Below are 16,732 nucleotides of genomic sequence, written 5' to 3' on the forward strand. Positions count from 1 at the left end.
TGTGCGTGGTGGGGCGTGTAGGGGGCTTGTGTGTGGTGGGGTGTGTAGGGGCGTGTGTGTGGTGGGGTGTGTAGAGGCGTGTGTGTGGTACCTCTTCAGCTGAGAGTGGAGATAGGTGGTGATGCGGGTGGCTTCCTCCAGCTGCCTCAATAGCACATTCCTCTTCTCCTGCTGCAGTATCCTACACACACACACACACACACACACACACACACACACACACACACACACACACACACACACACACACACACAGTTATTCTTTCTCTTCAGAAATGCCATTTATACAGAAAAAAATTAAAGGACTAAAGGATACTAAGAGAACAAATGCACCAAATCACTATCATAACGGGACCTTCCTGAAGGGGAACCCTCTTCTAACCCTCAGAGGACCCAACTAACCCTTAGAGGCCCCGGCTGAGAGCATGAGGTCGCCTTCATTGCCCCAAACATCTTCACTAAAGCCCCACAGCTGGCTGCCTCTGAAACTGCCGTCATTATGCTCAAGAATGCACCATCAGCTCTTCACTGCCATCGCTATTTTATGCCAGCTTGCTGATAACCCCCTCCACCCTCCCTCCACCTCTACCAGTGGAACTCGTAAGGGTCTACTACAGACCGAAGCAGGACTGGAGGGGGTCAGGGGTCAGGGAGGGTGGTAGTGGCGTCTGCTGACCTCTGGGTGGCGCCGTGACTCTGAGCGCTCTGGGCCTCCTGCACCTCCTCCTCCAGCCTGTGCCGCTCCTCCTGCAGCTGCAGGATGACCTCCGGGGGGCGCTGCTGCTGGCCGAGGAGCGACAGCTCCTGCAAGAGCGCCTCCTTCTCCCTCAGGAGCTGCAGACAGTCGCGATCCCGGTCCGCCTCGGCTCGCCCCGACCAGCTTTCACTGTCCAACTGGGCCAGCTGGTGCTGGATACTGGACACTCTGAAAGACAGGCAGGGAGTGAAGGAGAGGGAGAGAGAGAGAGAGAGAGAGAGAGAGGGGGGGGGGGAGAAAGAGAGAGGGGGAGGGAGTGAAGGAGAGAGAGAGAGAGAGGGAGTGAAGGAGAGAGAGAGAGAGAGGGAGTGAAGAGAGAGAGAGAGAGAGAGAGAGAGAGAGAGAGAGAGAGAGAGAGAGAGAGAGAGAGAGAGAGAGAGAGAGAGAGAGAGAGAGAGAGAGAGAGAGAGAGAGTGTGTGGGAGAGCGAGAGAGAGAACGAGAGAGAGAGAGCGAGAGAGGTTCAGAGGACACAGGGAGTTCTAATACATGCTCCTGTCATTCTGGAGGACACTAGTAGCATTGCTCCAGTGCTGACCCGGCTGTGAAACGGTGCTGAAACGCGGTCCGTCTCAGAGCTCAGCTTCTGAGGGCCACGCACGGTAGGATCATGTATGGAACATGTGTGTAATAGCTGCATGTAAACCAAGAGTGAGTCACTACAGGCACTGGGCTTGTTTCACAGAGTGTGTGTGTGTGTGTGTGTGTGTGTGTGTGTGTGTGTGGTGTGTGTTTTGGATATCTGACGGCATGACTCAGTCTGAGAGCATGCAAGTTTCCACAGGTCCCCCCCCCCCTCCCTCCCCCCACCTTTTCTTCTTTTCTCTTCTCCTCCTCTGCTTCCCTCACTCATAGCTCACCATCACTATGGCAACATGCATCTTGTGTGTGTAAAAAAAAAAAAAGTATACACTGTTACATACATCACTAAAGTTACCAGCACACTGTTTAAACACAGAGGGGGATCAGTGTGTGAGAAACTGGCTTCTGGTTAAGATTAACCAGATGAGGCAACCAGGAAAGACCAGAAAACATACTGCAGGTGACAGTGTGAAATACAGGGCCTAAATGGAGCAGTGCTAGCTGCCTACACAATCATGTCCAGAGTGTGAGCAATACTTCAATTACTGTTCAGTGTGAGAGCCATACGTTAATCACTGATCAGAGTGTGAATGATCCTTTAATCATCAATCAGTGTGGCAGTACAGATCATCACCCAGTCATCACACTGAGCATATGACCCACAGGATCTCCAAGCACTTACATCTGCACTCTCCTATTAGAGGGTTTAGACATACGGTCTTTAGAGCCCCAGCACACAGGAGCTCAATCTCAGCACGCCCTGAATTACCCAGCATGCCCTGAATACCATTTGCATCTTTTGAATTCCCTTGTAATCAAAATAACGAGCCAAAAATGTAAAAAGAACAAAATGTTAATTCAGCAATACAGCGATCATGGGACCATGTGGAAAATGACACGTACTTCTTCTTGGCCTCTTCATACTGCCAGCTGAGCTTGACTTTGTCAACTAATGGCGACGAGTCCTGGTAACCGAACTGAAATAGAAAAGTTCACACATGAACTGTGCAGACTGATGGTCAGGAGAGGATGAAGACACCTGGGGTTCACATTCTTTCTGATACTTAAACATGAAAAAAATCACAACCTCTCCGATCAGATCTGTTTGGCAGCCGGTGTCTATGTACTGCTGCAAGCTGGACGGGTCACCCAGGGTTCCTGCACTGTTGGCCACCTCGTTTATCGAGTCGCTGATGGACAGGTTGTGGAAACATCCGGTCAGCTTTCCCAGGCTCTGTAAGTTATACAAGCAGAGAAAACAAGCAAAATGTGTAAAATTTTGAAGATTGGTTTGAATGATTATTACTGACCAAAGGCCAGTCAGAGACAAACGGAACAAAATGAACAAATGTCAACTAAAATGTTTTCCTCTAGGTGGCAGTATTCAGCACCTTATGAGGTTGAAGTTACTCCAGCTCACAAACTTGAAACAATAAACAGTGAACAAGCCAGAAAGTGTGTGTGGGTGAAGAGCCAGGCCTTTAAGCACGGCTAACAGGCTAACGGGCTAAGGCAAAAATGTGTAAAGCTCATGCGGCAGGCCCTGCCCTCTCCTGGGTCAGGTGACTAAGAGGAGGTGTGGCCACAACGTTGGCGGTGGTGATGGAGGAAGCGCTGACCTGGAGGAGGTCCTGCCTCTCCTTCTCGCCTGAGCTGATGGCCTTCTTGATGCTGCGCAGTTCATTAAATATGGCCTGTGCCTCGTCCAGCTTGTAGTTGGTGTGACTGCTGGACATCTTTCGGTCAATTCTGGTGCAGGAAACGCACGCACACACAAGCACACGCACACACACACACAGTAAAAATAAATAAATACAGATTACGTTTTTATGTCTCCTGTAGTCCCACCCAAGCCACACAGATCCACACACAGTCACCGTCAGCAGTAAAGACTCTCATATCTCTCCATCAGCCCAAGCGTTACCTTAAACTGCTATGTCTAAACATTTTTGCACAGACACCTAAATATAGTTCACACAAAAATCCTAACCACCTCGTTTCACACACACCCAATTACACAGTTCAACGGGAATTACACTAGTTCTCATTTAACTCTGTGTTACTTCACCTGTGCATTACTGTGACATAACAGCAGAGGAGCTGAATCCCCCCCCGTAAGGATGCAGGTCTGGTATCCCACAACAACCCAGTCTGAAAGGAGACCCGTGTGACCCTCGAGACGCAGGACTCTGGCCCAGCGGAGTGTGTTGCGGTGCATCAGTCTGCTCACAGCATTACAGGGTGTGACTCATTCACACACCCACACATGCAGACCTACCACCATGACCCAAACACACTCCCGTGTTACAGTTTTATTGTCGCTTAGAGGAAGGCAGTGCCATTCTCAGGGAGGCCGAGGGCCGGGACTCTAGAACGGCGTTGTCTTCCACAGTCAGGATTCATCATCAAATATTTTTTATTATTTGAATGACTTAATTTATATGCGAGAGTCGTCCAGCCCAGGACAGTGTCCAGCCCAACGTAGCCGTGCTAAATGTGAGGGTGGGGTGTAGCGGCGTGTAGAGCAGCATGGAGGTGGGGGTGGAGTGTCCAGGATGGCGTGGCACGAGGAGGTGGGGGTGCGGTGTTCAGGGTGTGACGGTGTGGAGGGGTGGGGTTGTGGTGTGGAGGCAGAGGCGTGGACCATTCTCCGTGCCGGACTACACACACACACACACACACACACAGGCTGTAGGTCTGAGGGGGAAACAATGCCGTACTTGTGTGAGGAGAGGAGAGGAGGAGTAATTGTGAGGTGGCAGGACCTGCTACAGCAGCAGGACGGAGCTCCAGGATGTACGAGACATAATTACTCCGTCTGACTCTCCGTCTGGTTATTCACCTGGTCATTCGTTTGTTCGCTCAAAACATGTAGAAGGTGATTTTGATCTTGAGTACAAGCAGGTGGAGTCTTAGTGACTAATTGATCGATGCGTCTTACAGTAGACAAAAGACAATAGACGCTGCCCTGGTTACGATGGCACTCATTTGTTTTCTTTTATCTTTCTCTTATCATTTTGTTGCTTCTCCTTTGAACTCTTGACTTTTTCATAAACTTGGAATTGAATAAAAATAAAATCAAACGTGCTGATACTGTGATGGGAGAAACGAAACGGAAGCTACATCAGACTGAGGCCTGCAGGTGCAGAAATGGCGTTCTACACGTGCTCTCGGATGTCTGCAGAGGAGGGTTTGAAATTTGCGAGCTTCTGGAAAGCTCACCATAAATACACCAAGCAAGGCAGAGGTCTAAAAAGTACCCTCACAGTGTATTAACGTCAGTGAGTCACCACCGTTTCCTTACCGTCATACCATTACCTGTCTATGGCCGTTCACTCATTACAGCCTTGACTTATGAGAGCAGGAACGCTCTTTAAGAGGCACCCAGCCTGTCTGTGCTGTTAGAGGGGCTCAAAAAGGCACGGCTGAGGGGTAGAAGAGGGAGGGTAGAGGGGTAGAGGGTAGAACACTCACTCTTGTTCACTCTCTCAATCACACCCACTCACTCTTGTTCACGCTCTCTTGCTCACCCTTACCCTCTCTCACACCCTCTGTCTTCTCTGTAAGGGAAATACTAACATGGGTATTTCCTTGTTGCTTTCTGAAAGCAAAAGAAATGGAGTGTGTGTGTTTGTTGGGTGGGGGGGGGGCAGGGCAGCTAAATAATGCCTGGGCAGGGCGCCTGTCTCCCCCATGGTGGAGCTGTTTGGGAGGCCCTCGAGCTGGGTTCTCCGAGATAAGCACTCTCACTGGGACGCAGGAAGAAGAGTGGAATCTGTTGCGAGATAGCTCTGGATTTTCAAACTGCATTCAAGCACTTTTTGCCCTTTTTACCCCTCCCCACCCCCCACCACCCACCCTCCCCGAGTTCCCTGGCTGGTGCATCCTCTTCCTGTGGTGGAGTCTCCTATTCCAGAACACTTTTATTCACTCTCACACACACGCACGTCTCAAATTCATAATACCAAACAGATACACTCACTCAATACAATACATATAAAACTATTACCACTGGTTTATTCTAGCAGGGTCATGTGAATGTGAATGTCATGTTCACAAGAGCCACACCCAAGCAGACCTGAGGCTTCAGTCCAATCTTCTCCCCATTTTAAAGCTCCTCTCCAATGCACTACTGTGTTTGGTTTGCTCCTTCACTTGACTTAAGAACACTTGATTACTTGAACCCTAATGCTAACGCTAACCCTAACACTAGAGCTGGAGCTGTACGGGTAAGCTAGATGAAGATCTGGGCTGGTGTGAACGGTAGCGTGAGTGTGACGGCAGGACTGGGAGAGTGAATGAGGTCTGGATGCTGAGATTTCACCTTCTGCTGCTGCCATAATCGCTCACCAATCAGAATTCAGTACATAAACTGGGCTGATTTTAGCCGTGCTTAGTCCTAACCTGATGAATGGGAGTATCTACATAGAAGTCCAGGAACCCTGGTGGATCCTGGACTGGTTCGTAAGCGTGTGCACGTGTGCGGGGGGAACCCTGGTGGATCCTGGACTGGTTCGTAAGCGTGTATACGTGTGCGGGGGGAACCCTGGTGGATCCTGGACTGGTTCGTAAGCGTGTGCACGTGTGCGGGGGGAACCCTGGTGGATCCTGGACTGGTTCGTAAGCGTGTGCACGTGTGCGGGGGGAACCCTGGTGGATCCTGGACTGGTTCGTAAGCGTGTATACGTGTGCGGGGGGAACCCTGGTGGATCCTGGACTGGTTCGTAAGCGTGTATACGTGTGCGGGGGGAACCCTGGTGGATCCTGGACTGGTTCGTAAACGTGTGCACGTGTGCGGGGGGGAACCCTGGTGGATCCTGGACTGGTTCGTAAGCGTGTGCACGTGTGCGGGGGGAACCCTGGTGGATCCTGGACTGGTTCGCAAGCGTGTGCACGTGTGCGGGGGGAACCCTGGTGGATCCTGGACTGGTTCGCAAGCGTGTGCACGTGTGCGGGGGGAACCCTGGTGGATCCTGGACTGGTTCGTAAGCGTGTATACGTGTGCGGGGGGAACCCTGGTGGATCCTGGACTGGTTCGCAAGCGTGTGCACGTGTGCGGGGGGAACCCTGGTGGATCCTGGACTGGTTCGCAAGCGTGTGCACGTGTGCGGGGGGAACCCTGGTGGATCCTGGACTGGTTCGTAAGCGTGTATACGTGTGCGGGGGGAACCCTGGTGGATCCTGGACTGGTTCGTAAGCGTGTATACGTGTGCGGGGGGAACCCTGGTGGATCCTGGACTGGTTCGTAAGCGTGTATACGTGTGCGGGGGGAACCCTGGTGGATCCTGGACTGGTTCGTAAGCGTGTATACGTGTGCGGGGGGAACCCTGGTGGATCCTGGACTGGTTCGTAAGCGTGTGCACGTGTGCGGGGGGAACCCTGGTGGATCCTGGACTGGTTCGTAAGCGTGTATACGTGTGCGGGGGGAACCCTGGTGGATCCTGGACTGGTTCGTAAGCGTGTATACGTGTGCGGGGGGAACCCTGGTGGATCCTGGACTGGTTCGTAAGCGTGTATACGTGTGCGGGGGGAACCCTGGTGGATCCTGGACTGGTTCGTAAGCGTGTATACGTGTGCGGGGGGAACCCTGGTGGATCCTGGACTGGTTCGTAAGCGTGTATACGTGTGCGGGGGGAACCCTGGTGGATCCTGGACTGGTTCGTAAGCGTGTGCACGTGTGCGGGGGGAACCCTGGTGGATCCTGGACTGGTTCGTAAGCGTGTATACGTGTGCGGGGGGAACCCTGGTGGATCCTGGACTGGTTCGTAAGCGTGTATACGTGTGCGGGGGGAACCCTGGTGGATCCTGGACTGGTTCGTAAGCGTGTATACGTGTGCGGGGGGAACCCTGGTGGATCCTGGACTGGTTCGTAAGCGTGTATACGTGTGCGGGGGGAACCCTGGTGGATCCTGGACTGGTTCGTAAGCGTGTATACGTGTGCGGGGGGAACCCTGGTGGATCCTGGACTGGTTCGTAAGCGTGTATACGTGTGCGGGGGGAACCCTGGTGGATCCTGGACTGGTTCGTAAGCGTATATACGTGTGCGGGGGGAACCCTGGTGGATCCTGGACTGGTTCGTAAACATGTGCACGTGTGCGGGGGGAACCCTGGTGGATCCTGGACTGGTTCGTAAGCGTGTGCACGTGTGCGGGGGGAACCCTGGTGGATCCTGGACTGGTTCGCAAGCGTGTGCACGTGTGCGGGGGGAACCCTGGTGGATCCTGGACTGGTTCGCAAGCGTGTGCACGTGTGCGGGGGGAACCCTGGTGGATCCTGGACTGGTTCGTAAGCGTGTATACGTGTGCGGGGGGAACCCTGGTGGATCCTGGACTGGTTCGTAAGCGTGTGCACGTGTGCGGGGGGAACCCTGGTGGATCCTGGACTGGTTCGTAAGCGTGTATACGTGTGCGGGGGGAACCCTGGTGGATCCTGGACTGGTTCGTAAGCGTGTATACGTGTGCGGGGGGAACCCTGGTGGATCCTGGACTGGTTCGTAAGCGTGTATACGTGTGCGGGGGGAACCCTGGTGGATCCTGGACTGGTTCGTAAGCGTGTATACGTGTGCGGGGGGAACCCTGGTGGATCCTGGACTGGTTCGTAAGCGTGTATACGTGTGCGGGGGGAACCCTGGTGGATCCTGGACTGGTTCGTAAGCGTGTGCACGTGTGCGGGGGGAACCCTGGTGGATCCTGGACTGGTTCGTAAGCATGTATACGTGTGCGGGGGGAACCCTGGTGGATCCTGGACTGGTTCGTAAGCGTGTATACGTGTGCGGGGGGAACCCTGGTGGATCCTGGACTGGTTCGTAAGCGTGTATACGTGTGCGGGGGGAACCCTGGTGGATCCTGGACTGGTTCGTAAGCGTGTATACGTGTGCGGGGGGAACCCTGGTGGATCCTGGACTGGTTCGTAAGCGTGTATACGTGTGCGGGGGGAACCCTGGTGGATCCTGGACTGGTTCGTAAGCGTGTATACGTGTGCGGGGGGAACCCTGGTGGATCCTGGACTGGTTCGTAAGCGTGTATATGTGTGCGGGGGGAACCCTGGTGGATCCTGGACTGGTTCGTAAGCGTGTATACGTGTGCGGGGGGAACCCTGGTGGATCCTGGACTGGTTCGTAAGCGTGTGCACGTGTGCGGGGGGAACCCTGGTGGATCCTGGACTGGTTCGTAAGCGTGTGCACGTGTGCGGGGGGAACCCTGGTGGATCCTGGACTGGTTCGTAAGCGTGTATACGTGTGCGGGGGGAACCCTGGTGGATCCTGGACTGGTTCGTAAGCGTGTATACGTGTGCGGGGGGAACCCTGGTGGATCCTGGACTGGTTCGTAAGCGTGTATACGTGTGCGGGGGGAACCCTGGTGGATCCTGGACTGGTTCGTAAGCGTGTATACGTGTGCGGGGGGAACCTACTCCTGCAGCGTCTCCACTCCCATTTCCTTGTACTGAAGCTCTTGTCGCATCTGGGCCAGTTCCTGCTTGAGCCTAGAGAGCTGCAGACACAAGAGATATACAGAACCGTCAGAGTACGAGACGCACGCACCGCTGCCAACAATGATACTCGTTTATAAATGAAAAAATGACTTTAAATGTGCAAAAAAAAAAAAAAACACTCATGCTCACAGTGCTGTAGGGCAAGCTTGTTTGTATAGTACCTTTCACACAAAGCAGCAATTCAAAGTATAAATTGTTGTAAATATATGAGGTTATTACAGCCAGAGATCCAACAACTCAGGAAGGTGCCAAAAAGACACAAATCAAGAAGATACATCCCATTAAAAACACCAACATTACATAAAAAATTTAAGTTTAATAAAAAAATATATGTGATTAATAAGTTTAAAGTGCATAAAACCTGAGCAGCAGACGCCCACCCTTAAGCCCTCCACAGGAAGAGGAAAAGGACATACCCTCTCTACACTCACATTCCAGCTCTGCCCTAGCTCCCCCCACCACCTCACATTGCTGACTGAGGTCTACTACATAAACGTCTACTGGAAAAAAACCAAAACCCTTATGAATTAAAACATTGATGGCCAGTGACCATGTAACATCTCACTTCACACATGAGCAGAGAGGCACTGGAATGACTGATGAAGTGGACTGTGAATGAAACATCAATCACGTGCTGCCCAGAAGGTCAGCAGGAGCCCAGTGAAACCCTCTGAACCCAGCGAAACCCAAACGCAGGTTTCTCGGGTACGTCTTGGCGGACACACACACACACACACACACGGGGCTCTAGTCTTCCCACCCTGAACAGGACCTACTCTATTGTTTTGGAGGATAATGACTTACCCGCTCACGCCTACCGGCAATTTCCGCTTTGATTTGGTCAGGGTCATATTTTGCATTTGAAGAAGAGCCAGAGTGTGCTACAAGAAGAGAAAATATATCATGATATTGTCTGTGCATAATATTATTATACATTGTGTGTATATATATATATATATTTTGTGTGTGTGTGTGTGTGTGTGTATATATATATATATGTAACACTATCCAAATGAAGCATAATGTCCACCAAACCCAGTTTGACCACAGGAGTATGCATTGAGATTACCCAGTTAGTTCTCACCCCAAAGACTGAAAATCATTGTTATTACTGGATGTCTCATTTTTAAGTTCAGGCAACATGAAAAAATTCACCAAGGGGCGAGAGACCCATGTTTGTGGAGGACGAGGGGAAGATGGTGGAGTGGACCAGGTAGCTTCTCATGAGCCCGGAGTACGTAGCACACACATTTCATGAAGTGGGGTTGGGAGAGAGTGTGAGTGAGAGAGAGAGACATTTTGTGTGTGTGTGTGTGTGTGTGTGTGTGCGTGTGTTTGAGAGAGTGTGAGAGCGAGAGCCCAGTGATGGAGGGTGAGGAGGAGAAAGAGTGAAGAAGGGAGGAGGTGAGGTCAGAGGTCAGGAACAGCACGAGTCCCAACCAGTAACCAAAACACCTCCAAAAATCCCTGGCACACTGCACGTGTGTGTGTGTGTGTGTGTGTGCGTGTGTGAGCGTGCGTGTGTGAGCGTGCGTGTGTGTGTGAGCGCGTGTGTGAGCGCGTGTGTGTGTGTGTGAGCGCGTGTGTGCGTGAGCGCGTGTGTGCGTGAGCGCGTGTGTGTGTGTGAGCGAGTGTGTGAGCATGTGTGTGTGTGTGAGCGTGTGTGTGAGCGTGCTCTCACAGCTGATGACAGAGCGACTGTCGTCCTGGCTCAGCTGGTTGAAGAGCTGCATCTCCTCCTGGGCCAGCTGGAGCCTCTGCTGCTTGATCATGTACGTCTCCTTCTTGGCGTTGAGGGCCTCCTGCGCCACCACCAGGTACTCCTTCAACATGCGCTCCTGCTCCTGACGCCACTGCGTGCGCGGGTTCTCGATCTGGGTGGTCTCTGGGGAGGGGGCACGGAGCAGCAGGACATCGTCAGCCCACCGGTGCTACACGAACATCTGAGGCCAGTAAAAATTTCTGTGGACTCAACTTGCTGGTTGCTAGAACAGCATTCCCCAAACGGAAACACACTCCCTTCTCCTAGGAACCCCTTCCCTCGGGCAAATTAGCCACCTGGAAATTCATCAACTGCATCAACACTGCCTCTACAGGAAAAGTGATGTATTACACCATGTCCTGATCAAGGGCCTTTACTGTTCTATTCCTTAACAAAACAGGAAAGCAGTGTGACGAGGGCAGAGGCCCTGGGTGTGGGCCTGGGTGAGAGAGATTAGGTGCAGGTGAGAGTGAGTGCAGGGTGGTACGTACTGTTGATGTGGTCAATGTAGTAGACGCCCACTTGCTGGTCATACACAATCTCCCAGCCCAGAGGAAGCTCATCGCCCACACAGTCTGCAAAGGTCAGGGGCTTGGTGATTCTGTAGGGGAGAGGGAGAGAGAGGGAGAGAGAGGGAGGGAGAGGGAGAGAGAGGGAGGGAGAGAGAGGGAGGGAGAGAGAGGGAGGGAGAGAGAGGGAGGGAGAGAGAGGGAGAGAGAGAGAGGGAGTGAATGAATGAATTAATGAATATGAGAAGAGCACATACCATTAAGCTGTTCCTCACAATAAGCTCATTTAAGACACCAGGTGTGTCTGCACAACACGCTAGCTGAGGTTTCATTCTAGCCGACCTGGAGAGATTCCTCCCTGGAAACAAAACGCAATGTCTGTTTGCTGAAGTGTTCCCCTTTAACAAAACGGCTGTGAGCGTCAGCGCCGAGAGAACAGTGAAGAAGAGTGAACAGTGAAGAAGAGTGAACAGTTTCAGCCGAGCGAGCAGCGGTGGTGGGGGGATCTGCTGGCATCTGAAAAATGTGGACAATCCCTCGACGTCTCTAATGAATTCAAGTTCAGTGGGTCGGCGGCTCCCGGGCTGCTCACCCGCAGGTCAAACATGGGTGTTGCACACACTCGGCAGGAAAAGACGGCCCATACACACATTCCTGTGGAAGCAGGGTAGGTTTGCAGTAGTAGGGCCCGCAGCAGCCTGGGGCCCCTGTACACCAAGGGCCTCTTGTTTCACACGTGCCCTGAGCTCAGGGCTAATAGCTCAAGGTAAGAGCAGAAAAAACACACCAGAGCAGCAACCACGCCAACCAACGAGGAATCCTGCACGTTTGCAGTTACCTTTCACAGTCTTGCGAAACAAAACAAGAATGCTGCTCGTTTCCCTAGATGTAACAAATATACTAAGAAATACTACACTGATAAACTGACACAGGATAGGAGACTAATGTTTTACCTCCTCAGATAGCTAGACAGGTTTTGCTCATACGCTGCGAGTATAAATCGCTGTTGTGTGTATCTATAAAACAGGGTTTCAGCGGCATTGGAATGGCTCCACCACACGCTGGTGTTACCAGCATAGAAAAGGCAACCCTTCACCTCCCCAGAGAAACCCCGAGGACACACCCCATATTCCAGTTTGGCTTGGCTGAGGAGTAAAGCAACACTCCATCACAGATCTTCAGTCCCTTCCCTGAGAATCTGGGAATAACCTCTCTCATGCTCCAAGAGCAGAGGGATATTTATTGGTTCTTACAGGAAGTGAATTCCCCCCCACCCAATCCTCATCTCGCTTCCACACAATGGGACGGGGATTCCTCTCATCTGTTCGGCCAGCCGTCTGTCTCCATCTCACGGTCCCACCATCGCTCCGTCCAGACTCCGTGGGAACGCAGACGTCACGCAGCCTTATTGGCAAGACATTTGTGGGGCTCCGTCTTGAAGATGGCAATAACATAAAACAGTTGGAAAAAGACACCTGCTAATACCAACATCAGCAAGACAGCATCAATCTGACTGGGAAGCTACATGTATGATCTTTATCTTCATAAGAAAAAAAACCCCTGACATTCACTTAGACTCATTAACATTACCAATTTAAAATCTCGATTTTGCTCACTGTAGCCGAATTACTGTAAAAGGCTCTAGCTGGCAAAATACAGTCAATGCCTCACATTGAAGTAATAGTTGTAATCCACAATAGTCACGATGGTGCTGAACCTGGACGAGTCCAATAATCTGTCTAGTGTTGTATGGGTTCTGGCTACATTCCTTTACAGGCCTGAAATGTACATTAGCAACTATTTCCATAGTCCATCAGACCAATGGGACCAGCCACAAGTAAGGAAAGTTACCAACAACAGAGATGAAACATAACGCCCAAGAACGCAAAACTACACAAGATTGGCCAAGGCCGTGATGCACGAGAAGGTATGCTAATTCCAACAGTTATTCATTCCCAAAGTGTTGTTACTTCACCAAGATTCACATTTCCTTAGCAATGACTTGTAAAATCACAATGACGTCATCATCATGGTGCAATCCTTGACATTTTAATGCAATCCGAGTGAGTGTGTGAGAACCTGAAGACCAAGTGAGTAGAGTGAGAAACACACTCTAGGAGAGAGCGAACAGGACAAGTGTTCTAAGGTACAAGACAAGTGTACTAAGTGTACTATATGAACAGGCAGCCTCCTGTAGAGCACACAGGCCCAAGGGTGTGTTCTCAGATAGAGGGTTTTTTTTTTTTTTACTTTTTTTTTTTTTTAACAATTAAGTAATTTGATAAATCATACTTTTGAGTTTTTAAGCAACCATATCAAAAGTGTGTTCTGCAATATGACCTGATGATTCAAACTCAAACCTTTAAACGTTTGGCTTATTGGATTCAGAACTAAGGCAATTTAATCAACCTTTCTGTGGTGAAACTGGGAGAATAAAGAATACATAACAAAAAAGTATATGGTACAAATGAGCAACACACACACACACAAATATATATTTTTTAACAGTACTGACAAAGTACTGTTATGGTGGGCCAGGTCCGGTTTACAGTGGATACACTGCACTATGTTGCAGAGTTCAGCACTCAGATGTGAGACTCTGCTCATACCAATTCGAAACAAGTCCCTCTGCTCTAGTCCCACCATGTTTTGAAGAACTCTGTTCTCACGGTGAGAACGTTTGGCTGGCTGGCCTGGTGTATTACCTCCATGTGAAGCTAGCAGGAGTGTACTGGCCTTCACGGCCACAGCACCCCCTGCTGGACCCACTGCAGTAGTGAGATGCTTCGGCAACTTTCAAATAGGTATGTCTTGATCCAAGTCATTTATTATCGCGCATCGTCTGATATTGAGTCTAGAGCTCCCACTTTCCACCATTTTCATATCAACCTGAATATCTTCAAGATGGGCCCGAGCCTGTGGTGGATGCTTCAATCACCATACAGACTGCATACAGCGTGTCCGTGACTCTGTACTGGGAAAGCCGCCCTTCGTGAAGGATGAAGATCTGCACAATGCAGCCCACGCTTTGCACCCCCAAATCATTCATTGCCCTCCCCAGATTACTTGCCCTGCCCCCCAGAACAACGTGGAGCCGCTGCTCATCTCTCTCCAAAGTACCCAGCGTCTCCTGCTCTGTTCAACATGCTCTGCTGTAGGGGACATACAGAACTGATGAGCACGCAAAACCACACACTTTAAATCAAAAGTGCAGTCAGCCCAGTGTGCCGTGAGGAAACGCGATAGCTCTAATAAAATGGGGGGAAAAAAGAAAACCAGTAGTCATCACATCTGATAAAAGGCCTCGTAGGTGGTCACGAACCTCGCTGTGAAGCCCCAGGAGAGCCCTGTCTGAACCGCAGTGTCAGGAACGGCACAGTCACTGCAAGAGCTCCAAAGGACGCAGAAAGCCCGTATATGGTACCACAGCATTGGGCGGGCGATCCAAAGCGATTCAATTCAATTACCCTCTCAAATTTTTTGGCAATGTCGTTGTCTCAAAAACAAATGTCTTTCTTCTTTTAAACTTTACCTCTAGTACGTTGCCTTTGCTGTGGTAACCTAAGCACACTGTATTCTGCCGAGTGTTCATATTTTAGCTGCCGTATCAAATTGGTAGGAGCGAACGCAGCTCTGTTGCGACCGCCACACCACATGCTCCCTTTGCAGACATCACACGTGGCTGTTGGACTGGTTCTGCTTTCCAATTTAAAATATTTCCACACTGTAGAAAATCTCTTAACATTCTTTGGACAAAGAGTGACCAGTTTTGACTAACAGAGCCATGTTGGAAATGGACTGCACCATTTCTGCGTGAAGGCGGCAGGTGGGATTTAACACCCACGGCCAATCAGAAATTAAACAAAGGCCATCATCACTCCAGTCTATGTCCTCTTTCTGGTTCTGTGACTCGAGCAGAGGAAGGATTGTGTTGATTTCACACACAACCCTACTTCAGTGATGCCAGACTGCACTATACTGTGATGGTTGTTCCATTTCAGCACTCAGTTCTACATGCAGCACCAATACAATGCAGACAGTTGCAACTGTGAGCAAGTCAGTCCTCTTCAAACAAGACATATGGGAACTTCAGAGTATTTTCTAAAGAAGTGCTAAAAAAGTGACTAAGATGCTAATATGGATCTTTAAAATTAGGCATTGTCCATAATTATTGATAGAATACAACAATTGATGGAATAATAAAATTCTTCATAGAATCAATAATAGAATATGTTCTAACCTGTCTATACATTTCACTTCTCAGCCTTTTAAAATTAAAGATTAAATCATGTTTTGGTGTGTTTTACTGATAGTATGGATCAAGGTTTTTTCCTCAAACAAAACATAGCTGGACTATATGAGCAGCGAATGAACTCTCAGAAATGAGAACCATGGAATTTAAGATCAACACCGATAGATTTTTGGAGATTAAAACTTGGAACAGGCAAACAGTGTTACATCCAGCCATAATCAGTTTCTGCAACCCGAATACAAGAACTGTGAAGTCATTAAGGTAACTACGATAAGATATGCAAATCATTCAGCTCAAAAACGTAAGCTATTAAAGGTTTAAAATCTTAGTAATACTTTATTTACATACAATATTTACAAAAAATGCTAAAGGCTGTTTCTATTCTAATAGTTTCAAACATGCATAGAAACAAAAAAGCAATCCACTTTTTAACTTCTCTGTACTCTTCCCACTCTCACCCATACCACAAGCACAACTAATAATTATATATTAACAACAAATCTAAGACTAATAACTAATAAAAAATATAGATGGGGAAAAAGCCAGGATGTTTCACAGCACCAGATCATACAGAAGTCATTTATCCTACACACTGGCACATGTCTGAGGGCTCTTGCTCCCTGGGGGGGGGGGGGGGGGTGTCCAGACGAGCAAGAAAATGCGTCTAATTTTAGAGGGTAACAGATCTCCAAAAGACCCACCAGTTTTCTTTATTTTTGTATGTGTGAAGCTTTTTCCTTACTCTAAACAGGATGCTTCCTGAGGAGGGCTGTAGGAATCTCACGTATCCTGGTTGGGTTTCTTTGAGCTACACCTGCTTAAGTTCCCCAGTAGATGAGCATTTCAGCACAAAAACGTTACACTCACTGCTGGTTATGCTACTGAAAGGCATCCAAGAGTAAATCAGATGTGGTAAAAAGACTTTCAAGTCTTCCACAGCCAGACCGTAAACACAAAGTTTGTTTAGGTCCTCAGTTCTCACACTCAACCAGTTCTACTTAAAAACTAGATAAGGCAGGTGTGCATGAAGGTGAGGAAGACCTTAGAGTGAGGAAGAGGTGCATGTACACAGAGGCTCCATAAATGAAGAAGCTCCAGACACCACTGAGGAGGAAGAGGATGCAGACGGGGTCCCAGTGGTGGGAGTGTGGGACCGTTGAGAGCCCAACACCTCCCGTATCACGTCCATCTGGAGCGCTGGCCATCACACAGCACCCACGGGACCCAGCAGTCAGTTAGCTCAGTCTCGGTAGATGTCGCGTTGCCTTGTAGCTCCAGGCAACGCACGGCACGCTCAAACTGCTGCTTAACCAGAGGCCTTTGTTCAAAGCTCCTGGGTTACTAATATGCATCACCAAAGCCACAGCGCAGACACGGCGCT

The 16,732-nt window shown here is 49.9% G+C and overlaps 1 protein-coding gene across 4 annotated transcripts in view; it reads right to left on the reverse strand.

Moving 5' to 3' along the window:
• The window catches only part of wwc3 (WWC family member 3), a 34,930-nt gene that overhangs the window by 7,835 nt on the left and 10,363 nt on the right, over nucleotides 1–16,732 (reverse strand). For all 4 annotated transcript variants that reach the window (XM_077014985.1, XM_077014983.1, XM_077014984.1 and 1 more), the window contains exons 2-10: nucleotides 11,082–11,191; nucleotides 10,510–10,713; nucleotides 9,633–9,709; nucleotides 8,748–8,827; nucleotides 2,957–3,086; nucleotides 2,425–2,571; nucleotides 2,241–2,314; nucleotides 676–924; nucleotides 92–181 (exon numbers count right to left, since the gene is read on the reverse strand). In XM_077014985.1, the coding sequence (XP_076871100.1) occupies nucleotides 92–181; nucleotides 676–924; nucleotides 2,241–2,314; nucleotides 2,425–2,571; nucleotides 2,957–3,086; nucleotides 8,748–8,827; nucleotides 9,633–9,709; nucleotides 10,510–10,713; nucleotides 11,082–11,191 (1,161 nt within the window). The remainder of the gene's footprint in view (nucleotides 1–91; nucleotides 182–675; nucleotides 925–2,240; nucleotides 2,315–2,424; nucleotides 2,572–2,956; nucleotides 3,087–8,747; nucleotides 8,828–9,632; nucleotides 9,710–10,509; nucleotides 10,714–11,081; nucleotides 11,192–16,732) is intronic.

This window comes from Brachyhypopomus gauderio, chromosome 8, assembly GCF_052324685.1.
Source record: "Brachyhypopomus gauderio isolate BG-103 chromosome 8, BGAUD_0.2, whole genome shotgun sequence".
Taxonomy (NCBI): Eukaryota; Metazoa; Chordata; class Actinopteri; order Gymnotiformes; family Hypopomidae; genus Brachyhypopomus; species Brachyhypopomus gauderio.